This window comes from Protomyctophum parallelum (genome assembly GCF_964188405.1).
Source record: "Protomyctophum parallelum genome assembly, chromosome: 17".
NCBI lineage: Eukaryota > Metazoa > Chordata > Actinopteri > Myctophiformes > Myctophidae > Protomyctophum > Protomyctophum parallelum.
In genome coordinates this window covers 16,638,537-16,663,431 of record NC_139719.1, presented here as the reverse complement: position 1 = coordinate 16,663,431, position 24,895 = coordinate 16,638,537, and the positions used below count along the sequence as shown (strand labels likewise).

The window sequence follows — 24,895 nt, the reverse complement described above, 5'->3', positions numbered from 1 at the left end:
AACTCTACCAGTCGTGGTAACACTCCCTCTTCCAGAATGTTCCCTGAAGTTTACTTTCACTTTGAGTCCTGTTTCTTGTTAAAGTCCATTCAGTTGACAGACAGTCAGCAGCAGGTTCCAGTGGTCTGGGTCAGTATTAACTCCTGTAGCTTTTGGAAAGACAGTCTGTCCTTCCTCACTGGACGTCGTTGTGTGTTTGATCTGAATGTGAATCTCATCGTCTGTCTCACTATGAGTCAGGCAAGAGGTGGAGCTGCCTTTGACTGACCTGTTGTGAAGTGCACACACCCACACACACACACACACCCTGACAGGAACTAGCTTTTTCTCATTCCATTCTGGGAAAGAAAGAAATGCAGTGCGATTTCAAGGGGGAGTGGTTAACCACGCTAGACAGGTTCCACCGGCCTAGCGTAGTTGCCAACAGTAGTGGCAACATTAAAAAAAGAAAAGAAAAACGGAATGTCAAAATATCTACCGCGGTGGATAAGCATTAAAGTATGAGGTATAAAGTACAGCAGCCATGTATTCCTAAAACAGAAAGATTGGGTATTGGGTAAGACTGATGTTATGTATCTTTCAGGACCTTTCACTGCTTTTTCTCAACCATTACTCAATGGCTCTGGTCTCAGCCACCGCGGTGGATATTTTGACATTCCGTTTTATTTTATTTTTTATGTTGCCACTACTGTTGGAGCAGCCATAAACTACACAGGTTCATCCCGATGTTCTGGGCGTCTTTGTAATGTTAGTGTTAGTAAAAAGCAGGTAAAAGAGTAACGTTTGAAGGTTGAGGCAGACTAACATCAGTCACTTTTCCATTCACTGTAGTAGAAGCTTGGTGCGGGGAAACCGAAGATGTGTCGTCTCCGCCTACAGGAAATACGTAGGCTGAGACCCGCTACGGAATCGGTCAATACACCTCCGTGTGTTGCAATTATGCCACCATTTTCTAAATAATCAATATTTAACTTAAGCTCGGTCTTATACTTGGGCTACTCACAAATAGCCCGCATCTATAAGCTAATGGGGTTTTGAGCTTGTAGTTCTGCCATTTTGGGGGAAAGAAAATGTCGAACCTCGCATAACATGTGAGTGCTTTTTCTGAAGCCAACACGTTTGTACTTGCTCAATTATACAGGCCTTTCACATGCACCAGAGTATCAACTACATGATGGAATGGCTACTTATAAACTTCACTTTCTTCCACCACTGCCGTTCCATTTCCCCTAACACTGCAGAACTACAGTATGCCGTTTCCTCCTCACGTGTGTGTAAATGTTCAAGCTGTGGAGATCAATACCACTGACCAGAACCCTCCTGGGCCAGAACCCTCCTGGCCCCGTCCATGCTATAATACCACTGCAGTGTGAACAGAACCCTCCTGGCCCCGTCCATGCTATAATACCACTGCAGTGTGAACAGAACCCTCCTGGCCCCGTCCATGCTATAATACCACTGCAGTGTGAACAGAACCCTCCTGGCCCCGTCCATGCTATAATACCACTGCAGTGTGAACAGAACCCTCCTGGCCCCGTCCATGCTATAATACCACTGCAGTGTGCTTACACCACAAGACCTTGGTCTGACTCCGACCGCCTGCATCTGTCTCCATGATGAATGGCCCTCCAAACATGCAAAGAAACCTCACTAATGTCCAATAAAAATGCAAGGTGCACAAAGATGCCAATGCTGTTCTCTCTCTGGATAATTACCCTGCACTGTCCTGCTGTGCTACCTGAGACGAGGCCCATGTTTATGTGTGTTCAGTGCAGCTCTATTGACTCTCCATGTTAACCTGATCAACAAACAGGGAGAGTTTATCTTTGCCATTGATTCCGTGTAAACAGGTTTATGCACCGTGTCCGGCTCAGGCCAAAAGGTTACAACTCTGTTGTAATGTATGCATGTGGCTGCTTACTGAGCTCTCAGTTGTTATAATCATCAGTCAGTGGTGGTTATGAGCTGACGAGTTGAGTATAGCCGACAACTGAGGCCCCGGTACCGTCTATTCTATTCTAATATTTATAACTAGGAGTATAAATAAATCATATAGTTATCATGCTTGGTGTGGACGGCCCTTATGCTTATGCTATATGGGATATTTTCACCATTTCTTAAATTCTAAAACATTCATGGGATTTCCTCTACATTTCTGAGATCCCTTCGAAAAATGTTTGAAAATGTCTTTCTTTCTGAAATAATTAATTCATTTGTTTATTCTTTATTTGTTTATTTAGTGGGGAATATTGAAATAACAATCACATTTATTTGTAGGAAAACCAAAATTAATGACTCATCGTGACCTAAAAATGACCTAACGCTGTTTATACAGTTGGTACCAGTTTCTGAACAACAGGGACAGACACAGTGTATCCAGACCTAGGCCACTAGGCGCCACCAAAAGTCGCCCGTGGCAGGCATCTCTTCCTGGTTTTTAGACAGCTGGTGGATGGAAATGAACACCCGTTTCGGATGTTATCACCCGATAATCAAGAAAATGTTCGTAATCAGCACCTTAGAAATACCCCCAGTATGTGATAATCAACATACTGGGAATTCCGGAAGAGAAAAGAAGAGGGTTTACAGCCAAACACCACAATGTCTAGTATGCCAGTATTGCCATATTAGCCACATTCCAAAGTCCTGTTGACGCTTGATTTCCTATATTTAATACAGTGATAACGGACAAATCCGTTGAAATGAAGCTCCACCCACACAGGGAAAAGCTGCGTGGGCAAAGATTTCCGGCTTTCTGGCCGACGCAGATTTTTCCCGCGTGGCGTGGACCTTCATTTCCATCCACCGGCTGTCTAAAAACCAGGAAGAGACGCCTGCCGTGAGCGACTTTTGGTCACGCCTAGTCGCCTAGGTCTGGGTACACAGACAGACAGACAGACAGAAAGACAGACAGACAGACAGTGTAAAAGGAGAGGCGGGCCGTTGGAGGTGTAGCATAAGCAGTGATTTAAGCATGGAAACAAATAAATACAAGCTGGCTTTATGAGGGCCTTATAACCACCACAGTGTTAATTCCATCCTGTGAATTATAAGTCGGAAGGGAAGAATGCATAATTCTCTTATCAAGGATGCCCAGCGCCCATTCAATATCCAGCCTGCGCAGCTGCGCTATGGAACGGGCATAAAGGACGAAGCGTTTCAGCAGCGGGTGGTAATATGATATAGTTAACTGGGAGATATTTCAATAGGCTCTCTGTGATTTGTGCACCGGCGTTGTGTCTATATATCCTCCCATCCCCTCTCTCTCTCTCTCTCTCTCTCTCTGTCTCCCCTGCATATATAGGGAAATGCATCACTTAATTGAGTGGATTTCCATGCAGGCTTTGAGGGATGAAAAGTTGCCTGTTTACAACACTATACCCGGCCCTCGTGTTGTTTGTCATATCAGGCTGTTCCTGTGCGTGTGTGTGTGTGTGTGTGTGTGTGTGTGTGTGTGTGTGTGTGTTTATTTATTTTGACACAGTTCCATTTCTTTGGATGCTTCAATGGTGCTCTTTCCGGTGCACCTATAATACCACCCTGCATGATAAAAGGGGGACAGTATTTCCATGAACTCAAGGCTTTCCTTTCAAATGGAATGCTATAGCCTAGTGAGACATATTTTTCATTCTTTAGTCGTTAACGGAGCGTACTACGGTATAGCTACCAACCTAAAAATGAGTTTTAACACACATACTTTGGACAAAATGTTTTGGTCAATATATCGTCGCTGTCGTGTGGAAACCTTGTATGTCCAAAACCGTTACCTTTCTTCTTCTTATAAGTTAAAATATCTGATTTGTACACTCTCAGAGTTAAATTAACTTTGATTGTACTATATACATTGGGGTCCCAGAGATAGAAATGCCATTAAATGGTATAGTCTAATTCAGGTCAAACGGGGGGTCCTTGAAATTAAAATGGTTGAAAATCACTGCTAGAGCCGTGAAAATCTTCCTTGGCATATATTTTCAAATGGGGGTCTAATGAGTATCATTTTGGGGGTCCTTGACATGAACCAAACTGCTCTAGGGGTCCCGGACCGCTGGTTGAAGACCCCTGGCGTAGAATGAGAGCTGCATTCCTTAGTTCTTCATCCAATGGGAAGGATCCGTTACTGTCTATTTGAAGCTCTAGGGATTAATGCTGCATACCAATTTAGATATTAAGCAGGAACGTGCATGTGCATGAAAAAGCCAAGGAGATAAATGTCATTGGAGTTTCATGCAGTGCCTGGTCTGTTCCACAGAGACACTTATTTAGCAATTCATTAAAAGTTCAAATTCAATTTAAAGCTGCCGCGCGACAGATAACAATACTAATAATTCAATGGCTTAATAGTGCACTTTCCAATTATGCTTTTAGAGGAACGCATGTTGCAACTATGATTATCTGCTCAGTAATTATTCAATTGATTACTTTTTTTGATTAATCGAGTAATTGATAAGTGTTTTGTGTTTGTTCGTTTTGTTTAATTGTTTTAAATGTTTTATATTATATCAATGAAAGAACAACAGAACATTATAACATAATCAAATAGTGTCCTATATGGAGTCTCCGAGTCTCCGTAGCTTGGTGGAACTGAATTGATCAATTCACAACACTTCCCTGGTATAGGCTACTGATCGGTGGTTTGCGAGATCAAACATGCAATAGCCTACTACATACATAAACACAGACTTTAGGTGGTTGCATACTGAACGCGTTTTTCGGAAAAAAAACGCAGCTAAAAATCCGAAAATCGAGCCCGGTGTGTAGGGACCTTAACGGTCTTCTCGATTGTTCGCCCATTTAGACCTTGATTCTACACAATGTCTTCTAAATCATGACAGTTTTGTGAAAAACCCTATGTTTCTATGACAGTGGTGCTCAAACTATTTCATGTCAAGGACCCCAAAAATGATATGTATTTGGCCTCCGACCCCCATGTCAAAATATGTTGTTCCAGGGAACCCCCATGCAGAAGCAGAGATTTGAGTTAAAAACGGAGAGACAGCGGAGAAAAGGATTTGCGCCACATTTTCAAATTTTCAAAAGATATACAGTATATAATATAATATAAATATTTTTCAATAGCTAAAGTATAACAATGCTTAAACACCAAAAGGGGTTCCTTAACCCATTCTGAACGGGAACCCATTTTGGTGTCAGCATCATGTTATGCTTTAGCTATTGAAAAATAGCAGATCTACAAGCTCATATCGCGCCACCGAGTGGCGCGATACGAGCTTGTAGGTCTGCTATTTTTGAAAAATCGAAGAACGACTGACATTTTTAGAATCTGATCTCAGGTCAAGAATGGGTTAATCAGACCAGTGTGTCCAGTGGAAACCTCGTATGAATCTGATCTCAGGTCAGAATGGGTTAAAATAGCAATTATATAAGCTCATCACGAGTCTCGTTGTCGCCTTATAGATGGTCTAACTTCAAACATTTTGAATCCCATCCATCTTTCATGCAGATGAGTTTCCAAATAGGATCCAGATTTGCATAGAAAGAGATTTCCATAAAACCTTCAGAACTTCAGGGTAACAATTCGGTGACACCTGCACTTTGTCTTTTGGATGGAGCCGCACATCCAGCACGCCACATACGTTAGATGTTGAAGAAATGATAGCTGCCAGGACATGCATTATGCAAATTACATTCCACACAGCTATACTGTAACTGTACAGGGAAGTCACTGGGAACCATCAAATCTCCCATATAATACTGTATATCGTCAAGGGCCTTTCTGTGTGGAGTTTGCATGTTCTCCCCGTGTCCCCTAGTGTAGGTACCCTCACTAAAAACATGCAGTAATCCTGGTCTCTAAACTACCTCCCCCTGGCCAGCCGGTGGCGTCTGATGGAGGGGAAAAGGAACTGGTCGGAATAACGTGTTCCTTCCACGTGCTTCGTCCGGCCGGGGAAACTCTCCCCCGTAAGGTGAAAAGAAGCAGCTTTGACTCCTCATGCATAGGAGGAGGCATGAGGTCAGTCCGCTGCCCCCCCCAGGTTGGCAGAGGAAGTGTAGCGCAACAGATTGTTAAATACAACACTTTGCGATGTAGCGTAGAGCCCAACAGATTGTTAAACACAACACCTTGTGATGTAGCGTATACTAGCCCAACAGATTGTTAAATACAACACCTTGTGATGTAGCGTAGAGCCCAACAGATTGTTAAACACAACACCTTGTGATGTAGCGTATACTAGCCCAACAGATTGTTAAACACAACACCTTGTGATGTAGCGTATACTAGCCCAACAGATTGTTAAACACAACACCTTGTGATGTAGCGTATACTAGCCCAACAGATTGTTAAACACAACACCTTGTGATGTAGCGTATACTAGCCCAACAGATTGTTAAACACAACACCTTGTGATGTAGCGTATAGCCCAACAGATTGTTAAACACAACACCTTGTGATGTAGCGTATACTAGCCCAACAGATTGTTAAACACAACACCTTGTGATGTAGCGTATACTAGCCCAACAGATTGTTAAACACAACACCTTGTGATGTAGCGTATAGCCCAACAGATTGTTAAACACAACACCTTGTGATGTAGCGTATACTAGCCCAACAGATTGTTAAACACAACACCTTGTGATGTAGCGTATACTAGCCCAACAGATTGTTAAACACAACACCTTGTGATGTAGCGTATACTAGCCCAACAGATTGTTAAACACAACACCTTGTGATGTAGCGTATACTAGCCCAACAGATTGTTAAACACAACACCTTGTGATGTAGCGTATACTAGCCCAACAGATTGTTAAACACAAGTAGGACGCGCAAACGCGGGAAGCGAACGCAGCTCGTTTGTGTGTGTGTGTGTGTGTGTGTGTGCGTGCTACAGCTGCGCCCTCTGGTGGCGGGCGGGTGGTGTCACAGACACACACACACACACACAGACAGACACGATCTGCAGGGTCTCATAGTTAGTGCTCAGTGCATTCGCAACAACACCTTGTGATGTAGCGTATAGCCCAACAGATTGTTAAACACAACACCTTGTGATGTAGCGTATAGCCCAACAGATTGTTAAACACAACACCTTGTGATGTAGCGTATAGCCCAACAGATTGTTAAACACAACACCTTGTGATGTAGCGTATAGCCCAACAGATTGTTAAACACAACACCTTGTGATGTAGCGTATAGCCCAACAGATTGTTAAACACAACACCTTGTGATGTAGCGTATAGCCCAACAGATTGTTAAACACAACACCTTGTGATGTAGCGTATACTAGCCCAACAGATTGTTCACTTAGTTCTGGATCTCAATTAACGTGTGTGGATAAAAACAGAGAGAGAGAGAGAGAGAGAGAGAGAGAGAGAGAGAGAGAGAGAGAGAGAGAGAGAGAGAGAGAGAGAAAAAATAAATAAACAGGGGGGTTTTGAAAATACAATACATTTGAAAGTTTATTCGGAAGTCATGTCAGTAGTGAATTGGGAAACAAGTCAACAGTTATTGAAATCCAAGGTTACAGCAAATCTCTAACAAGGCCTATAATACAAATGATAATGCGGTAGGAGTTAGTTGTGTGTGTGTGTGCACTCCAAAAAAGAATAATAACCAGAAAATAAACACAGAAAACAACAATCTTTACCCAGTAAAATCAATGATAGGTACTCATCATACCTAAGTCTCTTTACAGTTCCCTGTCAATTCATTCAAAACCTTACAAAGCCCTTTAGTTTTTTTGTTTTGGATAATTAAATGCCAGTTTATTCTAATGTTATGTTAATACAAAAAAAAGAAAACGAAGAAAAAAAAACATTCTTGATAAAATCCACATACAAAATACTGAAATAAAATAAAATAATATATACATACCTTTGTACATAGTGGGTAAAAAACAACGACGACAACAATACAATACGAAGAATGTTTTCTAATGGAGCTATGTGCTCGAGAGTTACGGGAAAGCTATATTGGTCTGACTCGATATACGGTTGGTCTTTACGTTTTGGTTTTAAGCCCCGAGTTATGCCCGGCGGTGTCGCGCATATATACCGGCCACAGCATCCTGTGTGCGACCGAGTATAAAGGTCCCCACACACCGAGCGCGTTTTTCGGATTTCTAGCGGCGTTTCTCCATCGGTTTTGACCGAAAAACGCGTCCGGTGTGCAACCACCTTAACTCTGGCTTAAAGCGGCGTCCTGGAGTGGCGTAGTAGATGTCGACGGGTCTCAACCTAGTTTTTGGAACCGGGGTCCACTTGGAAATCTCAAAAGCGTTCGCGGTCCACCCATCTGAGGCCGTGCTACGAGCTTGTAGATCTGCTATTTTTCAATAGTGTAACATAAATGCTTAAAACACCAAAAGGGGTTACCGTCCAGAATGGGTAAGTATGTTCATTGTAATGATCAATTGCGTTCCGCCTTGAATCAGTGGAACCGACATAAGTGTACTTTAAGTTCTTATTTATTGGTGTCACTTCTTAAAATGAATGTTACGGTATCATTAAAACCTTAGTGTTCGATCGGCCAATTATTTGGCGGCCCCACATGCAATACCCTCGCGGCCCACCGAGTGGTCCCCGGACCCACAGGTTGAGAACCCCCGGCACATGACAGGTGAGCATTAGCTAAATTCATTGACTTCTCGTCTGTGCAACACATTCCCTATCGCCACACTGAAGGCAAAAAAATACCCCCCCCCCCACCAAAGAAATAACTAAAACAAAGAGAGAAAACAGTAAAGTATTCAAGGGAAACTTCACCCATTTTGCTAAAAATATGTTAACACCCCCAGTGCCCAGGACGAAGTTCTTTGTCCTTTCTATTAGTAACGCCCGAGACGAAGTTTTGTCCAATGAAAACCGATCGCATCGCTCCACAGCCTGGGGGCGCCTGTTGTGCAATCCTCGATGTTGCGCAACAGTGAGACGTCATCGAAAATGTTCCCCCCCCTGTTTAGCCGACGACAACGAAAATCTTAAAACGTTAATAACTCGCGATCTAAATCATCCCGTCTAATTATGAAAAAAGATCCTGTGTTAGACGGCCCTCTGCTGTCCAGTCGCGATAGATTTATTCTTACCTCCCGTTGTTGTCGATCGACTCTAGAGTGGTGTAGCTATTGTTAGCTGCCACACACACATTCACAACAACATCCGGTCCGTCTGTAAAAGTGGTCTGTGTTTATAAATCGACTGGGCGCTATAATGTAATGGATTAAATAACCCCGGGCTTAACATATGCAAAAAGGGTGAAGTGTCTCTCTAAGGAGTGGGAGGGTCAGAGTGAGGTATTGATCTTGTGGGAGCTGGGTGTGAGGATGATGAATGAGGAATGTGTGTATAGCGCTGGGCGGGAACAGAGACAACAACAACAACCAACACTGTCTCAGTCCAAAAAGTCATATTGTGACTTCTCGGGACGGACGTGACCAAACGTCAAACGGTGATTTGAAGGTGGTTGGGGGGGGGGGGGGTGGGGGGCTAATAAGTCACACGTTGAGTTTAAGTGTTGAGTTACGATTCTGTCCCTATCGGGAAATAACTCGAACGGCACCGAGTCGTCAGCTCAATTTCCGACATTCCTGGAGTGTTCCAGTACCGTTTGACTGGTATGCGGGGTAACCCCTTCAAGTCAACCGTTTGACATTTGTAATTTGCAATGACAAAAACAACCGCTTTGGGATCCGGGGTGGGGGTAGGAGAGAGAGAGAGAGAGAGAGAGAGGGGGGGGCATGGGTGGGATGCAGGAGAGGGTATAATGCAGGGTTTTGGGAGTAATAAGAGGGTAATAATGCAGGAGTTATTCGTCCGATGGCTTTCGGCCGAGTCGTCAGCGTCTATTTTTTGTTTCATTGTACGATTCCCGAATCGATGGATGTCTGTTTGCGGGTGGTCTTGGGGGGCGGCGGGGGCGGGGTCTTGCTGGGCAGAGGAGGAGGCAAGTGCTGTGGACAGACAAGACCAGATGGTGAACGATACACTTGGCTTCAAAAGGTAGGCAGGTATATACCAATATAGAATATACATACATATACAGAATATACATATATACATATACGGAAGTAACGGAATATAGAATATACATACATATACAGAATATACATATATACATATACAGAATATAGAATATACACTTGACTTCAAAAGGTAGGCAGGTATATACGAATATAGAATATACATACATATACAGAATATACATATATACATATACAGAATATAGAATATACACTTGACTTCAAAAGGTAGGCAGGTATATACCAATATAAAGGTAGGCAGGTATATACGAATATAAAGGTAGGCAGGTATATACCAATATAAAGGTAGGCAGGTATATACCAATATAAAGGTAGGCAGGTATATACGAATATAAAGGTAGGCAGGTATATACCAATATAAAGGTAGGCAGGTATATACCAATATAAAGGTAGGCAGGTATATACCAATATAAAGGTAGGCAGGTATATACGAATATAAAGGTAGGCAGGTATATACCAATATAAAGGTAGGCAGGTATATACCAATATAAAGGTAGGCAGGTATATACCAATATAAAGGTAGGCAGGTATATACCAATATAAAGGTAGGCAGGTATATACCAATATAAAGGTAGGCAGGTATATACCAATATAAAGGTAGGCAGGTATATACCAATATAAAGGTAGGCAGGTATATACCAATATAGCCGGGCAGAATCACAGTCTCTTGTGCAAGTGAGAGATATCACCTAGCAGCAGTTATCACCAGTATGTTACGTTTATGCATAGCGATAGTGCTAGCATAGCAGCAGTGGAATGCGTCAAGAAGATGACCACAAAGGGCAATAACACGCTTGCACGTTTAGCACGTGTGCTTTTTGTTTTAGCTTTTTATCAAATATGTACAAATATATGTTCATGTACTGTACATGCATTGTTCTTGTCAATAAAACCATCAATCAATTACTCAATCAATCATGTGATAATGCCTGTGTGATCAATCACCATGCTGCTGTGGGGCAGGGCTTTCACTTCTACTGATCATTACTAGTTGACTAGTTGTTTAACTACCTATTATGTAAAAAATATTAAAATAAAATAAAATTGTGTACTGTGTACATTGGTGACTATAATGTAGCATTCTAGCTGATCTTGAGGCCTACAAAAAAGCAAAAAAAATCAACTAGTCAACTAGTACCAACAGGGTCAACTAGTGGATTTACTAGTCGACTAGTTGAATAGTCGACTAGTTGCTTAAAGCCCTGCTGTGGAGCTGATTTCTAATCAGTAACCCAGCGTTCTCCCATTTTTCTGTTTTCTTTGTTGAATAGGTCGGCGCAAGAAACAACACGAAAAAACCTTCATCCCTTTTGGCACTTATTGAACGCAGTGAATGGGAGGAGAATATCTCCCCCGTCTCCCTTCTGGCCCAGAGATGAGCTTGTTACACTTTAAATGTCAACTCATTTAAATCCTTTTCACATCTTTTAAAAAACACCAAAACGTTCACCCTGGACCCACACCGACACACCAGCCTGTCGTCAACCACCTAAAAACCCTCTCCGGGGGGGGGTGTCGTCAAACGGCGTCTTCGTCGCTTCAAAGTGGTTCATTTTGTCGATGACATCGCCGCATAAAAAGATCCAGCCGGGGCTGGATAAAACCGACGGCTTGGCATATCCGACAAGATTGAACATTTACTTTTATTCGCACGCTCGCGTCTAAAACAACGAGAAAAACCGACCGTCCGTAAGAACAAGACTTTGGCCTTCATCAATGTCAAGCTCTCTGGGGCTCGTCAATGTCAAGGACCCTTTGGACTCGGAGAGGGAGAGGAAGCGCTTGTCACTTGAGGCCTCGGAGAACATCTGCTCTCACTACATTATACCGTGCCTCCCTCCCAGAGACACTCACTGCCGCTCGGCTCCACTTTACTACGGTGTCCGCGGGGCCGTGACAGAGGATAAATAAGATTAGTTAACAGCCCAGGAGCCGCGGAGAGGAGAGGAGAGGAGAGGAGGACGGCTAGCGTAGCCGCCGGGCGAGCGAGCGCTGCCCGAGAAGGAGCCTCTGATTAACAGCTGATGGATGCGAGGGCTAAAGTAATCATCCAATCAATCTCGCTCCTCCGTGAGCAGAGCGGGCGTCGGCTTGTGGAGGAGGAGGTGAATAAATAACCCCACGCTGCGCGGCGGTAACGGACCCTCGCTTACTACCTGTCTGTCAGACAGACAGACAGACAGACAGACAGACAGACAGACAGACAGACAGACAGACAGACAGACAGACAGACAGACAACGACTGATTAATTCCGCAGGTTGCGTCGCCGTTGTGTGAACATGTATACGCACGCACGCACGCACAATGAAACAAAAAACCGCCCCTATACCCTTTGATGATGTGCCGGGGGTGGCGGGGGCGTGGTGGGAGTCGTCAGCGCCTCCTGGTGGTGGTGGTGGTGGTGGTGGTGGTGGTTGTTGTCCAGCAGGTTGCCGTAGTCCGCCGTGCTGCCTTTGACCGGCAGCGGGGGAGGGGTCTCCGAGGCCTTGCTGTCGGGACAGCCCAGGCCGTTGAGCTCCAGATCTACAGGGGGAGGGGTCAGAGGTCAGCGCTCAGCGGCAGGGGAGTATCAATAAGGATTGCTGAGATGAAATACTCTGTTGACCCATTAAGACCTGAGGCCCTTTCTAAAAAGAATAAGTCTTCTAAATCCCTAAAACCTCTGTTTCTGTGTCAGTGGTGCTCAAACTATTTCATGTCAAGGAGCCCCAGAATGATCTGCATTTGACCGCGGACCGCCATCTGGGAATACGCTGTTCCAGGGAACCCCCCCCCCCCAAAAGATGTGCCACATTTTCAATGCAGTTCGAGCTTGTAGATCTGCACATTTTCAATAGCTAAAATATAACACCAAAAGGGGTTCCCGTCCCGGGTTCCCATTCTGAACGGGAACCCCTTTTGGTGTTTTAACTAAGCATTATGTTCTACTTTAGCTATTGAAAAATAACAGATCTACAAGCACATAGAGCGCCACTCGGTAGTGCGCTATGAGCTTGTAGATCTGCCATTTTTGAAAAATCGTAAAAAAATGTGGCACAAATCTTTGAATATATATTCTTTCAGAGCGAAGGTTTTTTTTTTATTTCGACGTCAGGCCTAAATGGGTTAAGGTACTTTGGGACGGGCATCGACTAACACAGACGTCACCTGGATCAGCTCCAGGTCTGCTCATGCGTCCACAAAGCGTGTGATATTTAGTCAACTAAAACCATTCAAAAGATTATGGCTATAAAACTAAAAATCTAAATTTGCTGTCAAAATCACCACTGGTGTGATCATCACATCTGTTGTTCTCCCTGGAGAGGAAGGACGCCAACAATATCGAGGTTCCCTCTGCGCACGCACGCACGCACGCACGCAAGGGCACACAAACACACAGGTTCTTACTGGAGCCCGTGTGCAGGCTGAAGGAGAGCTTGCTCCTGGGCGTGATGGGAGGGGGTCCCGGCGAGGAGGACACTGAGGAGGAGGACGGAGGGGGTCCGGGGGACACCGACAGACGCTTGTCCCCTCCCATCAGGTTGAGAACCTGGCTCTTTGGTCTCTGAGGCCGCAGCGGGCTGATCTGGAAGAGAGACAGAGACAGACATGATCATGATTAGGATAATATTTTATTTTATTTTATTTTATTTTATATCTGTAATGTAATTCATGTCGATGTTTTTATGTTCTGTGTGGACCCCAGGAAGATTAGCTGCTGCTGAGCACCAGCTAATGGGGATCCTAATCAAACTCTAAACTCTAAAAAGACACGACATTACATCAACCTTTTAGGGCAGTGGTTATCAACCGTTTTCACATCAAAGCTCCATTATTTATTCAGCATTTGAGCCACGGACCACCATTTGATGACATTTGTCTGCCTCTCAGACCCGACGCGTAGAATATTTAGTTGTCATTGGATAAGATTGTGTCCACAATTCCATGCTGTCTAAGTTGGTGTTGGTACAACAGGAGAGATAACAAGCAAACGTTGATCAAAATCACATTCTGTATAGACTTCTTGCAAATTAACTTAAGTAATGCAGAGGTTTAACTCTTGAGAGCATAACATGAAACCAAATGGACACGTAGCCCTAGATCATACAGTATGGGCCCCTCGCCCGGAGAGAAAGACGTCCGTGTGCATCTCTTGAAAAAGTGGAGATAATTGACTAAATACACGTTTTGTGCCAGAACTTTCACATGGATATAAAACTAGAGGACCATATATTTCACTCCACGTCTTTGGAATAATTTGAATGGGTGAGTACAAACGGAGCACTTATCACATTTAGGCCGCCAATAATTCAATTCAACCAGGAACAGTAGGAAGGGATCTATGCCTGCTGATACATGAACATTTATAAGAAGTTAATTAAATGATCACAGGCGCTCTAGGTCTAATGGACCCGTACCTTTCATTTTACGCTCTCAGGCGTTAAAGATCTAATAATAAGGGTCCATTTGGTGACCAACTCTCCCGTCATTTAGCTGAGTGTTTAAATGCCTACCATAATCTTAAACAAACCCATAACCTGGATCTTTTCCTAATTGTAAGCCTGTGGAGGACATGGAAATGTGTGTCCTCACTCACAATGCCTCATTTAAGTTATTTCACAACTTCCCCCACACTTGACGGGACATTAACCCATTTTGACCTGAGATCAGATTCTAAAAATGTCTTCTACATCCTGACAGTTTTCTGAAAAAGCTATGTCAGTCGCTCTTCGATTTTTCAAAAATAGCAGACCTAAAACTTGAATTACACACGGAATCGATATGAAGCCGCGCTGAGATCAGCCGCTGGAAGTTATCCAGACTGCATCTAAATGGAAGACGTGGCCAAGAAGGGAGGGTCGATACGGTACAGGATCATTTACAGGGGCTAACTGCTGCTGCTGCTCCTGTCCAGAGCATCCATCCAGGACTCCAGACACACACTAAGACCATGTTTAGACCATTCAGGACCGGAAACCCCCTTTTGGTGCTTTAGCAGATCTGCAAGCTCATAGCGCGGCACCGAGTGCCACACTACGAGCTTGTAGATCTGCTATTTTTTTTTTTATCTTGAAAATTGTGGCGCAAATCTTTGCATATATATATATATATTCTTTCAGAAGGTTTTTAACTCAAATCTTTGCTTCCGGAGGCGTCCCTGAAACTACATATTGTCAGATGTGGGTCGGCGGGCCAATTACATATCATTTTCGGGGGTCCTCGACATGAAAATGTTTGAGAACGACTGACATAGAAACAGGTTTTTCAGAAAACTGTCAGGATTTAGAATTTCGTATAGAATCGTCACCAGGTCTAAATGGGTTAGACTAGGGATGCAACTATGCATTATTCAGTGGTATTGAGTATAAAGCACTGGTTTTCAACCAGTGGTCCTTGAGGGGGTTCCAGGTGGTCCCCAGCTAAATGATGGAGAGTTGGTAACCAAATGGACCCCTATCCCACAACACCCGTAACACTTAATTTATTCACAGGATGTCTACGCAATTAGAGAAGATAATTCTATCGATTACTTCTTCATACTTCATTTAAATAATCAATGTGCGTGCGTGCGTGCATGCGTGTTGATCGGTGAAAAATGCAATGCACATATTAAAGCACTTTGGATAAAGGCGCTATAAAAATAGCATTTACCATTCAATGTCTCCCCTTGTAATATCTCCCAAGGGGAAAGTGCATATGTTAAAAAGCAACATTATAATTTGACAAGCTCAAAGAAAGCCCATTCTCATCATCATCATAATTCTCATTTGTGTGCTTACTATCAACATGTATGAGTGACACAGTATGACATATAGTGCAGCAGAGAAGTATGGCATAACAAGACTTATTACATGGCTTGGTTGAATGCGGTAATTCAGCGGTGAGTTATCTCATCATAATGACCCTCTGAGCACCGGCTGCGCCCCGCTTGATTTACTGCTGTTTCCAACATGACAGCCATGTATGTAAACACACACACACACACACACACACACTAGTGACACACAATGTCATTTACTACAGCTAAACATTGCTCTCAAAAACGTTTTTGAAAGCATTTGAGCGAGAAATAGACGAAGCAGTACCCGGAAATGGATTAAATTTGATCAACTCAACTTGTTTTCCTACAGCTGGCCAGACGCAGCCAGCGTGAACTTATGGAATACTTTTTTTTTGTTGTGTTTTGGGTCAATGTATTAATGTATGTTAGGTAGCCATGTTAGGTAGCCTTCAGGGAGTTTAACCACCTCAATTGGCAGATGACATGCATTTATACTATTTTCACTGAAGGAGCCAGTAGAGGAAAAGCCATTGGGGTCGCCAGGTTCTGCCTACTAGTCTACCTACACAAGATTGAGATATCTTGTGTACAACGTTGTCATTTCAGCCTCAGGGCCCAGAGGCCACATCGTGGAGACTCTTATATCCTGTTCACTTAAATGCACCATGCTCAGCAAGTTTGACAGTCAAGTCATGCTATTGCATTTTGAGAAATTCTTGCCCGGAGGGAGGGAGGGCTGCACTACAGCAGTGCTTCTCAAACCTTTTTTAATTTTTATTTCAAGGACCAGCAGAACTCTGAGACAGTATACAAATGGAAACCAAATGGACCCGCACGCCAGGTCCATTTGGTTCAATTTATAAGACTCTCAAGAGTTAGTTGCATTAGGTCCATTTGGAAGACCCTCTGGGGAACCCTGTAGAGCGTGGCAGTCCCGCCCCCTTTCAGAACGACGAGTGGCCCAGGAAATGATTCCACATTCATTTTCTCCATAGGCTTTTGAAAAAGTATTTATTTAAAGACGGTTATGAGAAGAAAAGCAAAACAAATAGTGTTGTATCCTGCCTTTATTTTCTTCTTTCTAATTATTTGACCGGCCCAAAACATTGTGTTCATGGTCATGATCTGTCACGATCCGAGTTGGCTTTGTCCGCGGCGTAACCGTCTTTATATGAATACTTTTTAAGTGGTGCAAACCACTTCTACATCCAGCTTACAATGTCCGTGTGCCTGTTTGTGTGTGTGTACCCGAGAGCATGAGTGTTGTGCATGCGTGAAATTGAGAAGTATGTGACATGGCTGCCACCTGCTGGACGCAAACGATACAGAGAATGCCATGGAAGAGGGAAACAAAATCATAAACACACACACACACACACACACACTTCCAGACGAGAGGCCCCCTTCCCTGCGATACAAATTGGAACGATACAGAGAACCAATAGACGGGAGTTGCACCACTTGGTTCACACTGGTGTGATTTATTAAAGCCTATGGAGAAAATGAATGGAGAATCATTTCCTGGGACACTCGTTGATCTGAAAGGGGGCGGGACTGCGACGCTCTATAGGGTCCCTGGAGCCCACTTTGAGCAGCACTGTGCTGGAGGAGAGGCCTCTCCCCATGGGGTGGCCCTGCGTCCGTCCCCCATGGGGGGGGGGGAGCATGGATACACTCGTGTGGGGGTTCACTAAAGTAGACATTGTGACGTCTTGGGTGACATTTTGGCCTAATAGTGGTGCTAAACGAAAAGGCTGTGAGGTCACCCAGGTCTGGGAAGCACAGCGGCAAATTAAATGGCAATCCAGCCTGTACTTTTGGACAGAGCGGGGTTGATACGACAGATGGATAAACCTAGGTCAACCTCGATAGATGAAAAGCAATGCATGTTTATTCGGAAAGCGAAGTGAGATAAGTACAAATTGGAGCATTTTTGCATTTTGGAGCATTTTTTCGCCTTTAAAGGCCTGAAGAACAGAAGAGAAGAGAAGAGAAGAGAAGAGAAGAGAAGAGAAGAGAAGAGAAGAGAAGAGAAGAGAAGAGAAGAGAAGAGAAGAGAGTACAGGACAGGACAGGACAGGACAGGACAGGACAGAACAGAACAGAACAGAACAGAACAGAACAGAACAGAACAGAACAGAACAGAACAGAACAGAACAGAACAGAACAGAACAGAACAGAACAGAACAGAACAGAACAGAACAGAACAGAACAGAGTGTCAGTACCGTCTCTGACAGGATGACGGCCTCGGGGGGCTGCAGGGAGATGTCGGTGGTCTTCATCTCCTTGTCGTAGATCTCCTGGTGCTTGCTGTTCCTCTTCTCCTTCTTGCGGTCCTTGCGGTCCCGGTCCGGCTCCTCTCGGTGGTCCAGCTTGTCCTGAGACTTGCTGTGCAGTTTCTTTGGCAGGAGAGGCTCCAAGGCGAAGCTGACCGAGACAAGACGACAACGGATCACTTTTTTATATTCAAAATGTGTATATAAATGTACAAACTAATGGCTATGATTCATAATTAAGTGGTTCATTCATGTTGCTACAGTATATAAAAAACATTAAGTGGTGAGGAGGGGTCTCTATGTGTTGAGGTGAGGAGGGGTCTCTATAGAGCTTTGCAGTCCCGCCCCCTTTCAGAACGACGAGTGTCCCAGGAAAGGATTCTCCATTAATTTTCTCCATAGGCTTTTCAAAAAGTATTTATATAAAGACGGTTATGCCGCGGACAAAGCCACAACACAAAATATTGTGTTTGTTGTCATGATTTGTTACAATCCGAGTTGGCTTTGTCCGCGGCGTAACCGTCTTTATATAAAGACTTTTTGAAAAGCCTATGTAGAAAATTAATGGAGAATCATTTCCTGGGCCACTCGTCGTTCTGAAAGGGGGCGGGACTGCGATGCTCTATAGTGTTGTGTTGTGTTGTGTTGAGGAGGGGTCTCTATAGAGGTGAGGTGAGGAGGGGTCAATATAGAGGTGAGGTGAGGAGGGGTCTCTATAGAGGTGAGGTGAGGAGGGGTCAATATAGAGGTGAGGTGAGGAGGGGTCAATATAGAGGTGAGGTGAGGAGGGGTCTCTATAGAGGTGAGGTGAGGAGGGGTCTCTATAGAGGTGAGGTGAGGAGGGGTCTCTATAGAGGTGAGGTGAGGAGGGGTCTCTATAGTGGTGAGGTGAGGAGGGGTCTCTATAGAGGTGAGGTGAGGAGGGGTCTCTATAGAGGTGAGGTGAGGAGGGGTCTCTATAGAGGTGAGGTGAGGAGGGGTCTCTATAGAGGTGAGGTGAGGAGGGGTCTCTATAGTGGTGAGGTGAGGAGGGGTCTCTATAGAGGTGAGGTGAGGAGGGGTCTCTATAGAGGTGAGGTGAGGAGGGGTCTCTATAGAGGTGAGGTGAGGAGGGGTCTCTATAGAGGTGAGGTGAGGAGGGGTCTCTATAGAGGTGAGGTGAGGAGGGGTCTCTATAGAGGTGAGGTGAGGAGGGGTCTCTATAGAGGTGAGGTGAGGAGGGGTCTCTATAGAGGTGAGGTGAGGAGGGGTCTCTATAGTGGTGAGGTGAGGAGGGGTCTCTATAGAGGTGAGGTGAGGAGGGGTCTCTATAGAGGTGAGGTGAGGAGGGGTCTCTATAGAGGTGAGGTGAGGAGGGGTCAATATAGAGGTGAGGTGAGGAGGGGTCTCTATAGAGGTGAGGTGAGGAGGGGTCTCTATAGAGGTGAGGTGAGGAGGGGTCTCTATAGAGGTGAGGTGAGGAGGGGTCTCTATAGAGGTGAGGTGAGGAGGGGTCTCTATAGAGGTGAGGTGAGGAGGGGTCTCTATAGTGGTGAGGTGAGGAGGGGTCTCTATAGAGGTGAGGTGAGGAGGGGTCTCTATAGAGGTGAGGTGAGGAGGGGTCTCTATAGAGGTGAGGTGAGGAGGGGTCTCTATAGAGGTGAGGTGAGGAGGGGTCTCTATAGAGGTGAGGTGAGGAGGGGTCTCTATAGTGGTGAGGTGAGGAGGGGTCTCTATAGAGGTGAGGTGAGGAGGGGTCTCTATAGAGGTGAGGTGAGGAGGGGTCTCTATAGAGGTGAGGTGAGGAGGGGTCTCTATAGAGGTGAGGTGAGGAGGGGTCTCTATAGAGGTGAGGTGAGGAGGGGTCTCTATAGAGGTGAGGTGAGGAGGGGTCTCTATAGAGGTGAGGTGAGGAGGGGTCTCTATAGAGGTGAGGTGAGGAGGGGTCTCTATAGTGGTGAGGTGAGGAGGGGTCTCTATAGAGGTGAGGTGAGGAGGGGTCTCTATAGAGGTGAGGTGAGGAGGGGTCTCTATAGAGGTGAGGTGAGGAGGGGTCTCTATAGTGGTGAGGTGAGGAGGGGTCTCTATAGAGGTGAGGTGAGGAGGGGTCAATATAGAGGTGAGGTGAGGAGGGGTCTCTATAGAGGTGAGGTGAGGAGGGGTCTCTATAGTGGTGAGGTGAGGAGGGGTCTCTATAGTGGTGAGGTGAGGAGGGGTCTCTATAGAGGTGAGGTGAGGAGGGGTCTCTATAGAGGTGAGGTGAGGAGGGGTCTCTATAGAGGTGAGGTGAGGAGGGGTCTCTATAGAGGTGAGGTGAGGAGGGGTCTCTATAGAGGTGAGGTGAGGAGGGGTCTCTATAGAGGTGAGGTGAGGAGGGGTCTCTATAGAGGTGAGGTGAGGAGGGGTCTCTATAGAGGTGAGGTGAGGAGGGGTCTCTATAGAGGTGAGGTGAGGAGGGGTCTCTATAGAGGTGAGGTGAGGAGGGGTCTCTATAGAGGTGAGGTGAGGAGGGGTCTCTATAGAGGTGAGGTGAGGAGGGGTCTCTATAGAGGTGAGGTGAGGAGGGGTCTCTATAGAGGTGAGGTGAGGAGGGGTCTCTATAGTGGTGAGGTGAGGAGGGGTCTCTATAGAGGTGAGGTGAGGAGGGGTCAATATAGAGGTGAGGTGAGGAGGGGTCTCTATAGAGGTGAGGTGAGGAGGGGTCTCTATAGAGGTGAGGTGAGGAGGGGTCTCTATAGAGGTGAGGTGAGGAGGGGTCTCTATAGAGGTGAGGTGAGGAGGGGTCTCTATAGAGGTGAGGTGAGGAGGGGTCTCTATAGTGGTGAGGTGAGGAGGGGTCTCTATAGAGGTGAGGTGAGGAGGGGTCAATATAGAGGTGAGGTGAGGAGGGGTCTCTATAGAGGTGAGGTGAGGAGGGGTCTCTATAGAGGTGAGGTGAGGAGGGGTCTCTATAGAGGTGAGGTGAGGAGGGGTCTCTATAGTGGTGAGGTGAGGAGGGGTCTCTATAGAGGTGAGGTGAGGAGGGGTCTCTATAGTGGTGAGGTGAGGAGGGGTCTCTATAGAGGTGAGGTGAGGAGGGGTCTCTATAGAGGTGAGGTGAGGAGGGGTCTCTATAGTGGTGAGGTGAGGAGGGGTCTCTATAGAGGTGAGGTGAGGAGGGGTCTCTATAGAGGTGAGGTGAGGAGGGGTCTCTATAGTGGTGAGGTGAGGAGGGGTCTCTATAGTGGTGAGGTGAGGAGGGGTCTCTATAGTGGTGAGGTGAGGAGGGGTCTCTATAGAGGTGAGGTGAGGAGGGGTCTCTATAGAGGTGAGGTGAGGAGGGGTCTCTATAGAGGTGAGGTGAGGAGGGGTCTCTATAGAGGTGAGGTGAGGAGGGGTCTCTATAGAGGTGAGGTGAGGAGGGGTCTCTATAGAGGTGAGGTGAGGAGGGGTCTCTATAGAGGTGAGGTGAGGAGGGGTCTCTATAGAGGTGAGGTGAGGAGGGGTCTCTATAGAGGTGAGGTGAGGAGGGGTCTCTATAGAGGTGAGGTGAGGAGGGGTCTCTATAGAGGTGAGGTGAGGAGGGGTCTCTATAGAGGTGAGGTGAGGAGGGGTCTCTATAGAGGTGAGGTGAGGAGGGGTCTCTATAGAGGTGAGGTGAGGAGGGGTCTCTATAGAGGTGAGGTGAGGAGGGGTCTCTATAGAGGTGAGGTGAGGAGGGGTCTCTATAGAGGTGAGGTGAGGAGGGGTCAATATAGAGGTGAGGTGAGGAGGGGTCTCTATAGTGGTGAGGTGAGGAGGGGTCTCTATAGAGGTGAGGTGAGGAGGGGTCTCTATAGAGGTGAGGTGAGGAGGGGTCTCTATAGAGGTGAGGTGAGGAGGGGTCTCTATAGAGGTGAGGTGAGGAGGGGTCAATATAGAGGTGAGGTGAGGAGGGGTCTCTATAGAGGTGAGGTGAGGAGGGGTCTCTATAGAGGTGAGGTGAGGAGGGGTCTCTATAGAGGTGAGGTGAGGAGGGGTCTCTATAGAGGTGAGGTGAGGAGGGGTCTCTATAGAGGTGAGGTGAGGAGGGGTCTCTATAGTGGTGAGGTGAGGAGGGGTCTCTATAGTGGTGAGGTGAGGAGGGGTCTCTATAGAGGTGAGGTGAGGAGGGGTCTCTATAGAGGTGAGGTGAGGAGGGGTCTCTATAGAGGTGAGGTGAGGAGGGGTCTCTATAGAGGTGAGGTGAGGAGGGGTCTCTATAGAGGTGAGGTGAGGAGGGGTCTCTATAGAGGTGAGGTGAGGAGGGGTCTCTATAGTGGTGAGGTGAGGAGGGGTCTCTATAGTGGTGAGGTGAGGAGGGGTCAATATAGAGGTGAGGTGAGGAGGGGTCTCTATAGAGGTGAGGTGAGGTGAGGAGGGGTCTCTATAGAGGTGAGGTGAGGTGAGGAGGGGTCTCTATAGAGGTGAGGTGAGGAGGGGTCTCTATAGAGGTGAGGTGAGGTGAGGAGGGGTCTCTATAGAGGTGAGGTGAGGAGGGGTCTCTATAGAGGTGAGGTGAGGTGAGGAGGGGTCTCTATAGAGGTGAGGTGAGGAGGGGTCTCTATAGAGGTGAGGTGAGGAGGGGTCTCTATAGAGGTGAGGTGAGGAGGGGTCTCTATAGAGGTGAGGTGAGGAGGGGTCTCTATAGAGGTGAGGTGAGGAGGGGTCTCTATAGTGGTGAGGTGAGGAGGGGTCTCTATAGTGGTGAGGTGAGGAGGGGTCTCTATAGAGGTGAGGTGAGGAGGGGTCTCTATAGAGGTGAGGTGAGGAGGGGTCTCTATAGAGGTGAGGTGAGGAGGGGTCTCTATAGAGGTGAGGTGAGGAGGGGTCTCTATAGAGGTGAGGTGAGGAGGGGTCTCTATAGAGGTGAGGTGAGGAGGGGTCTCTATAGAGGTGAGGTGAGGAGGGGTCTCTATAGAGGTGAGGTGAGGAGGGGTCTCTATAGTGGTGAGGTGAGGAGGGGTCTCTATAGAGGTGAGGTGAGGAGGGGTCTCTATAGAGGTGAGGTGAGGAGGGGTCTCTATAGAGGTGAGGTGAGGAGGGGTCTCTATAGAGGTGAGGTGAGGAGGGGTCTCTATAGAGGTGAGGTGAGGAGGGGTCTCTATAGTGGTGAGGTGAGGAGGGGTCTCTATAGAGGTGAGGTGAGGAGGGGTCTCTATAGAGGTGAGGTGAGGAGGGGTCTCTATAGAGGTGAGGTGAGGAGGGGTCTCTATAGAGGTGAGGTGAGGAGGGGTCTCTATAGAGGTGAGGTGAGGAGGGGTCTCTATAGAGGTGAGGTGAGGAGGGGTCTCTATAGAGGTGAGGTGAGGAGGGGTCTCTATAGTGGTGAGGTGAGGAGGGGTCTCTATAGAGGTGAGGTGAGGAGGGGTCTCTATAGAGGTGAGGTGAGGAGGGGTCTCTATAGAGGTGAGGTGAGGAGGGGTCTCTATAGAGGTGAGGTGAGGAGGGGTCTCTATAGAGGTGAGGTGAGGAGGGGTCTCTATAGAGGTGAGGTGAGGAGGGGTCTCTATAGAGGTGAGGTGAGGAGGGGTCTCTATAGTGGTGAGGTGAGGAGGGGTCTCTATAGAGGTGAGGTGAGGAGGGGTCAATATAGAGGTGAGGTGAGGAGGGGTCTCTATAGAGGTGAGGTGAGGAGGGGTCTCTATAGTGGTGAGGTGAGGAGGGGTCTCTATAGTGGTGAGGTGAGGAGGGGTCTCTATAGAGGTGAGGTGAGGAGGGGTCTCTATAGAGGTGAGGTGAGGAGGGGTCTCTATAGAGGTGAGGTGAGGAGGGGTCTCTATAGAGGTGAGGTGAGGAGGGGTCTCTATAGAGGTGAGGTGAGGAGGGGTCTCTATAGAGGTGAGGTGAGGAGGGGTCTCTATAGAGGTGAGGTGAGGAGGGGTCTCTATAGAGGTGAGGTGAGGAGGGGTCTCTATAGTGGTGAGGTGAGGAGGGGTCTCTATAGAGGTGAGGTGAGGAGGGGTCAATATAGAGGTGAGGTGAGGAGGGGTCTCTATAGAGGTGAGGTGAGGAGGGGTCTCTATAGTGGTGAGGTGAGGAGGGGTCTCTATAGAGGTGAGGTGAGGAGGGGTCTCTATAGTGGTGAGGTGAGGAGGGGTCTCTATAGAGGTGAGGTGAGGAGGGGTCTCTATAGAGGTGAGGTGAGGAGGGGTCTCTATAGAGGTGAGGTGAGGAGGGGTCTCTATAGAGGTGAGGTGAGGAGGGGTCTCTATAGAGGTGAGGTGAGGAGGGGTCTCTATAGAGGTGAGGTGAGGAGGGGTCTCTATAGTGGTGAGGTGAGGAGGGGTCTCTATAGAGGTGAGGTGAGGAGGGGTCAATATAGAGGTGAGGTGAGGAGGGGTCTCTATAGAGGTGAGGTGAGGAGGGGTCTCTATAGAGGTGAGGTGAGGAGGGGTCTCTATAGTGGTGAGGTGAGGAGGGGTCTCTATAGAGGTGAGGTGAGGAGGGGTCTCTATAGTGGTGAGGTGAGGAGGGGTCTCTATAGAGGTGAGGTGAGGAGGGGTCTCTATAGAGGTGAGGTGAGGAGGGGTCTCTATAGTGGTGAGGTGAGGAGGGGTCTCTATAGAGGTGAGGTGAGGAGGGGTCTCTATAGAGGTGAGGTGAGGAGGGGTCTCTATAGAGGTGAGGTGAGGAGGGGTCTCTATAGAGGTGAGGTGAGGAGGGGTCTCTATAGAGGTGAGGTGAGGAGGGGTCTCTATAGAGGTGAGGTGAGGAGGGGTCTCTATAGAGGTGAGGTGAGGAGGGGTCAATATAGTGGTGAGGTGAGGAGGGGTCTCTATAGAGGTGAGGTGAGGAGGGGTCTCTATAGAGGTGAGGTGAGGAGGGGTCTCTATAGAGGTGAGGTGAGGAGGGGTCTCTATAGAGGTGAGGTGAGGAGGG

General features: G+C 46.7%; 1 protein-coding gene across 1 annotated transcript in view; it reads right to left on the bottom strand.

Moving 5' to 3' along the window:
* Nucleotides 1–8,756: 8,756 nt before the first annotated feature.
* Nucleotides 8,757–24,895, bottom strand: part of dock1 (dedicator of cytokinesis 1) — a 459,680-nt gene continuing 443,541 nt past the window's right edge. Inside the window, exons 49-52 of the mRNA XM_083788125.1 lie at nucleotides 17,987–18,188; nucleotides 13,387–13,564; nucleotides 12,329–12,522; nucleotides 8,757–9,908 (exon numbers count right to left, since the gene is read on the bottom strand). Coding sequence (XP_083644251.1) covers nucleotides 9,813–9,908; nucleotides 12,329–12,522; nucleotides 13,387–13,564; nucleotides 17,987–18,188 — 670 coding nt within the window. The 3' untranslated portion in view covers nucleotides 8,757–9,812. The remainder of the gene's footprint in view (nucleotides 9,909–12,328; nucleotides 12,523–13,386; nucleotides 13,565–17,986; nucleotides 18,189–24,895) is intronic.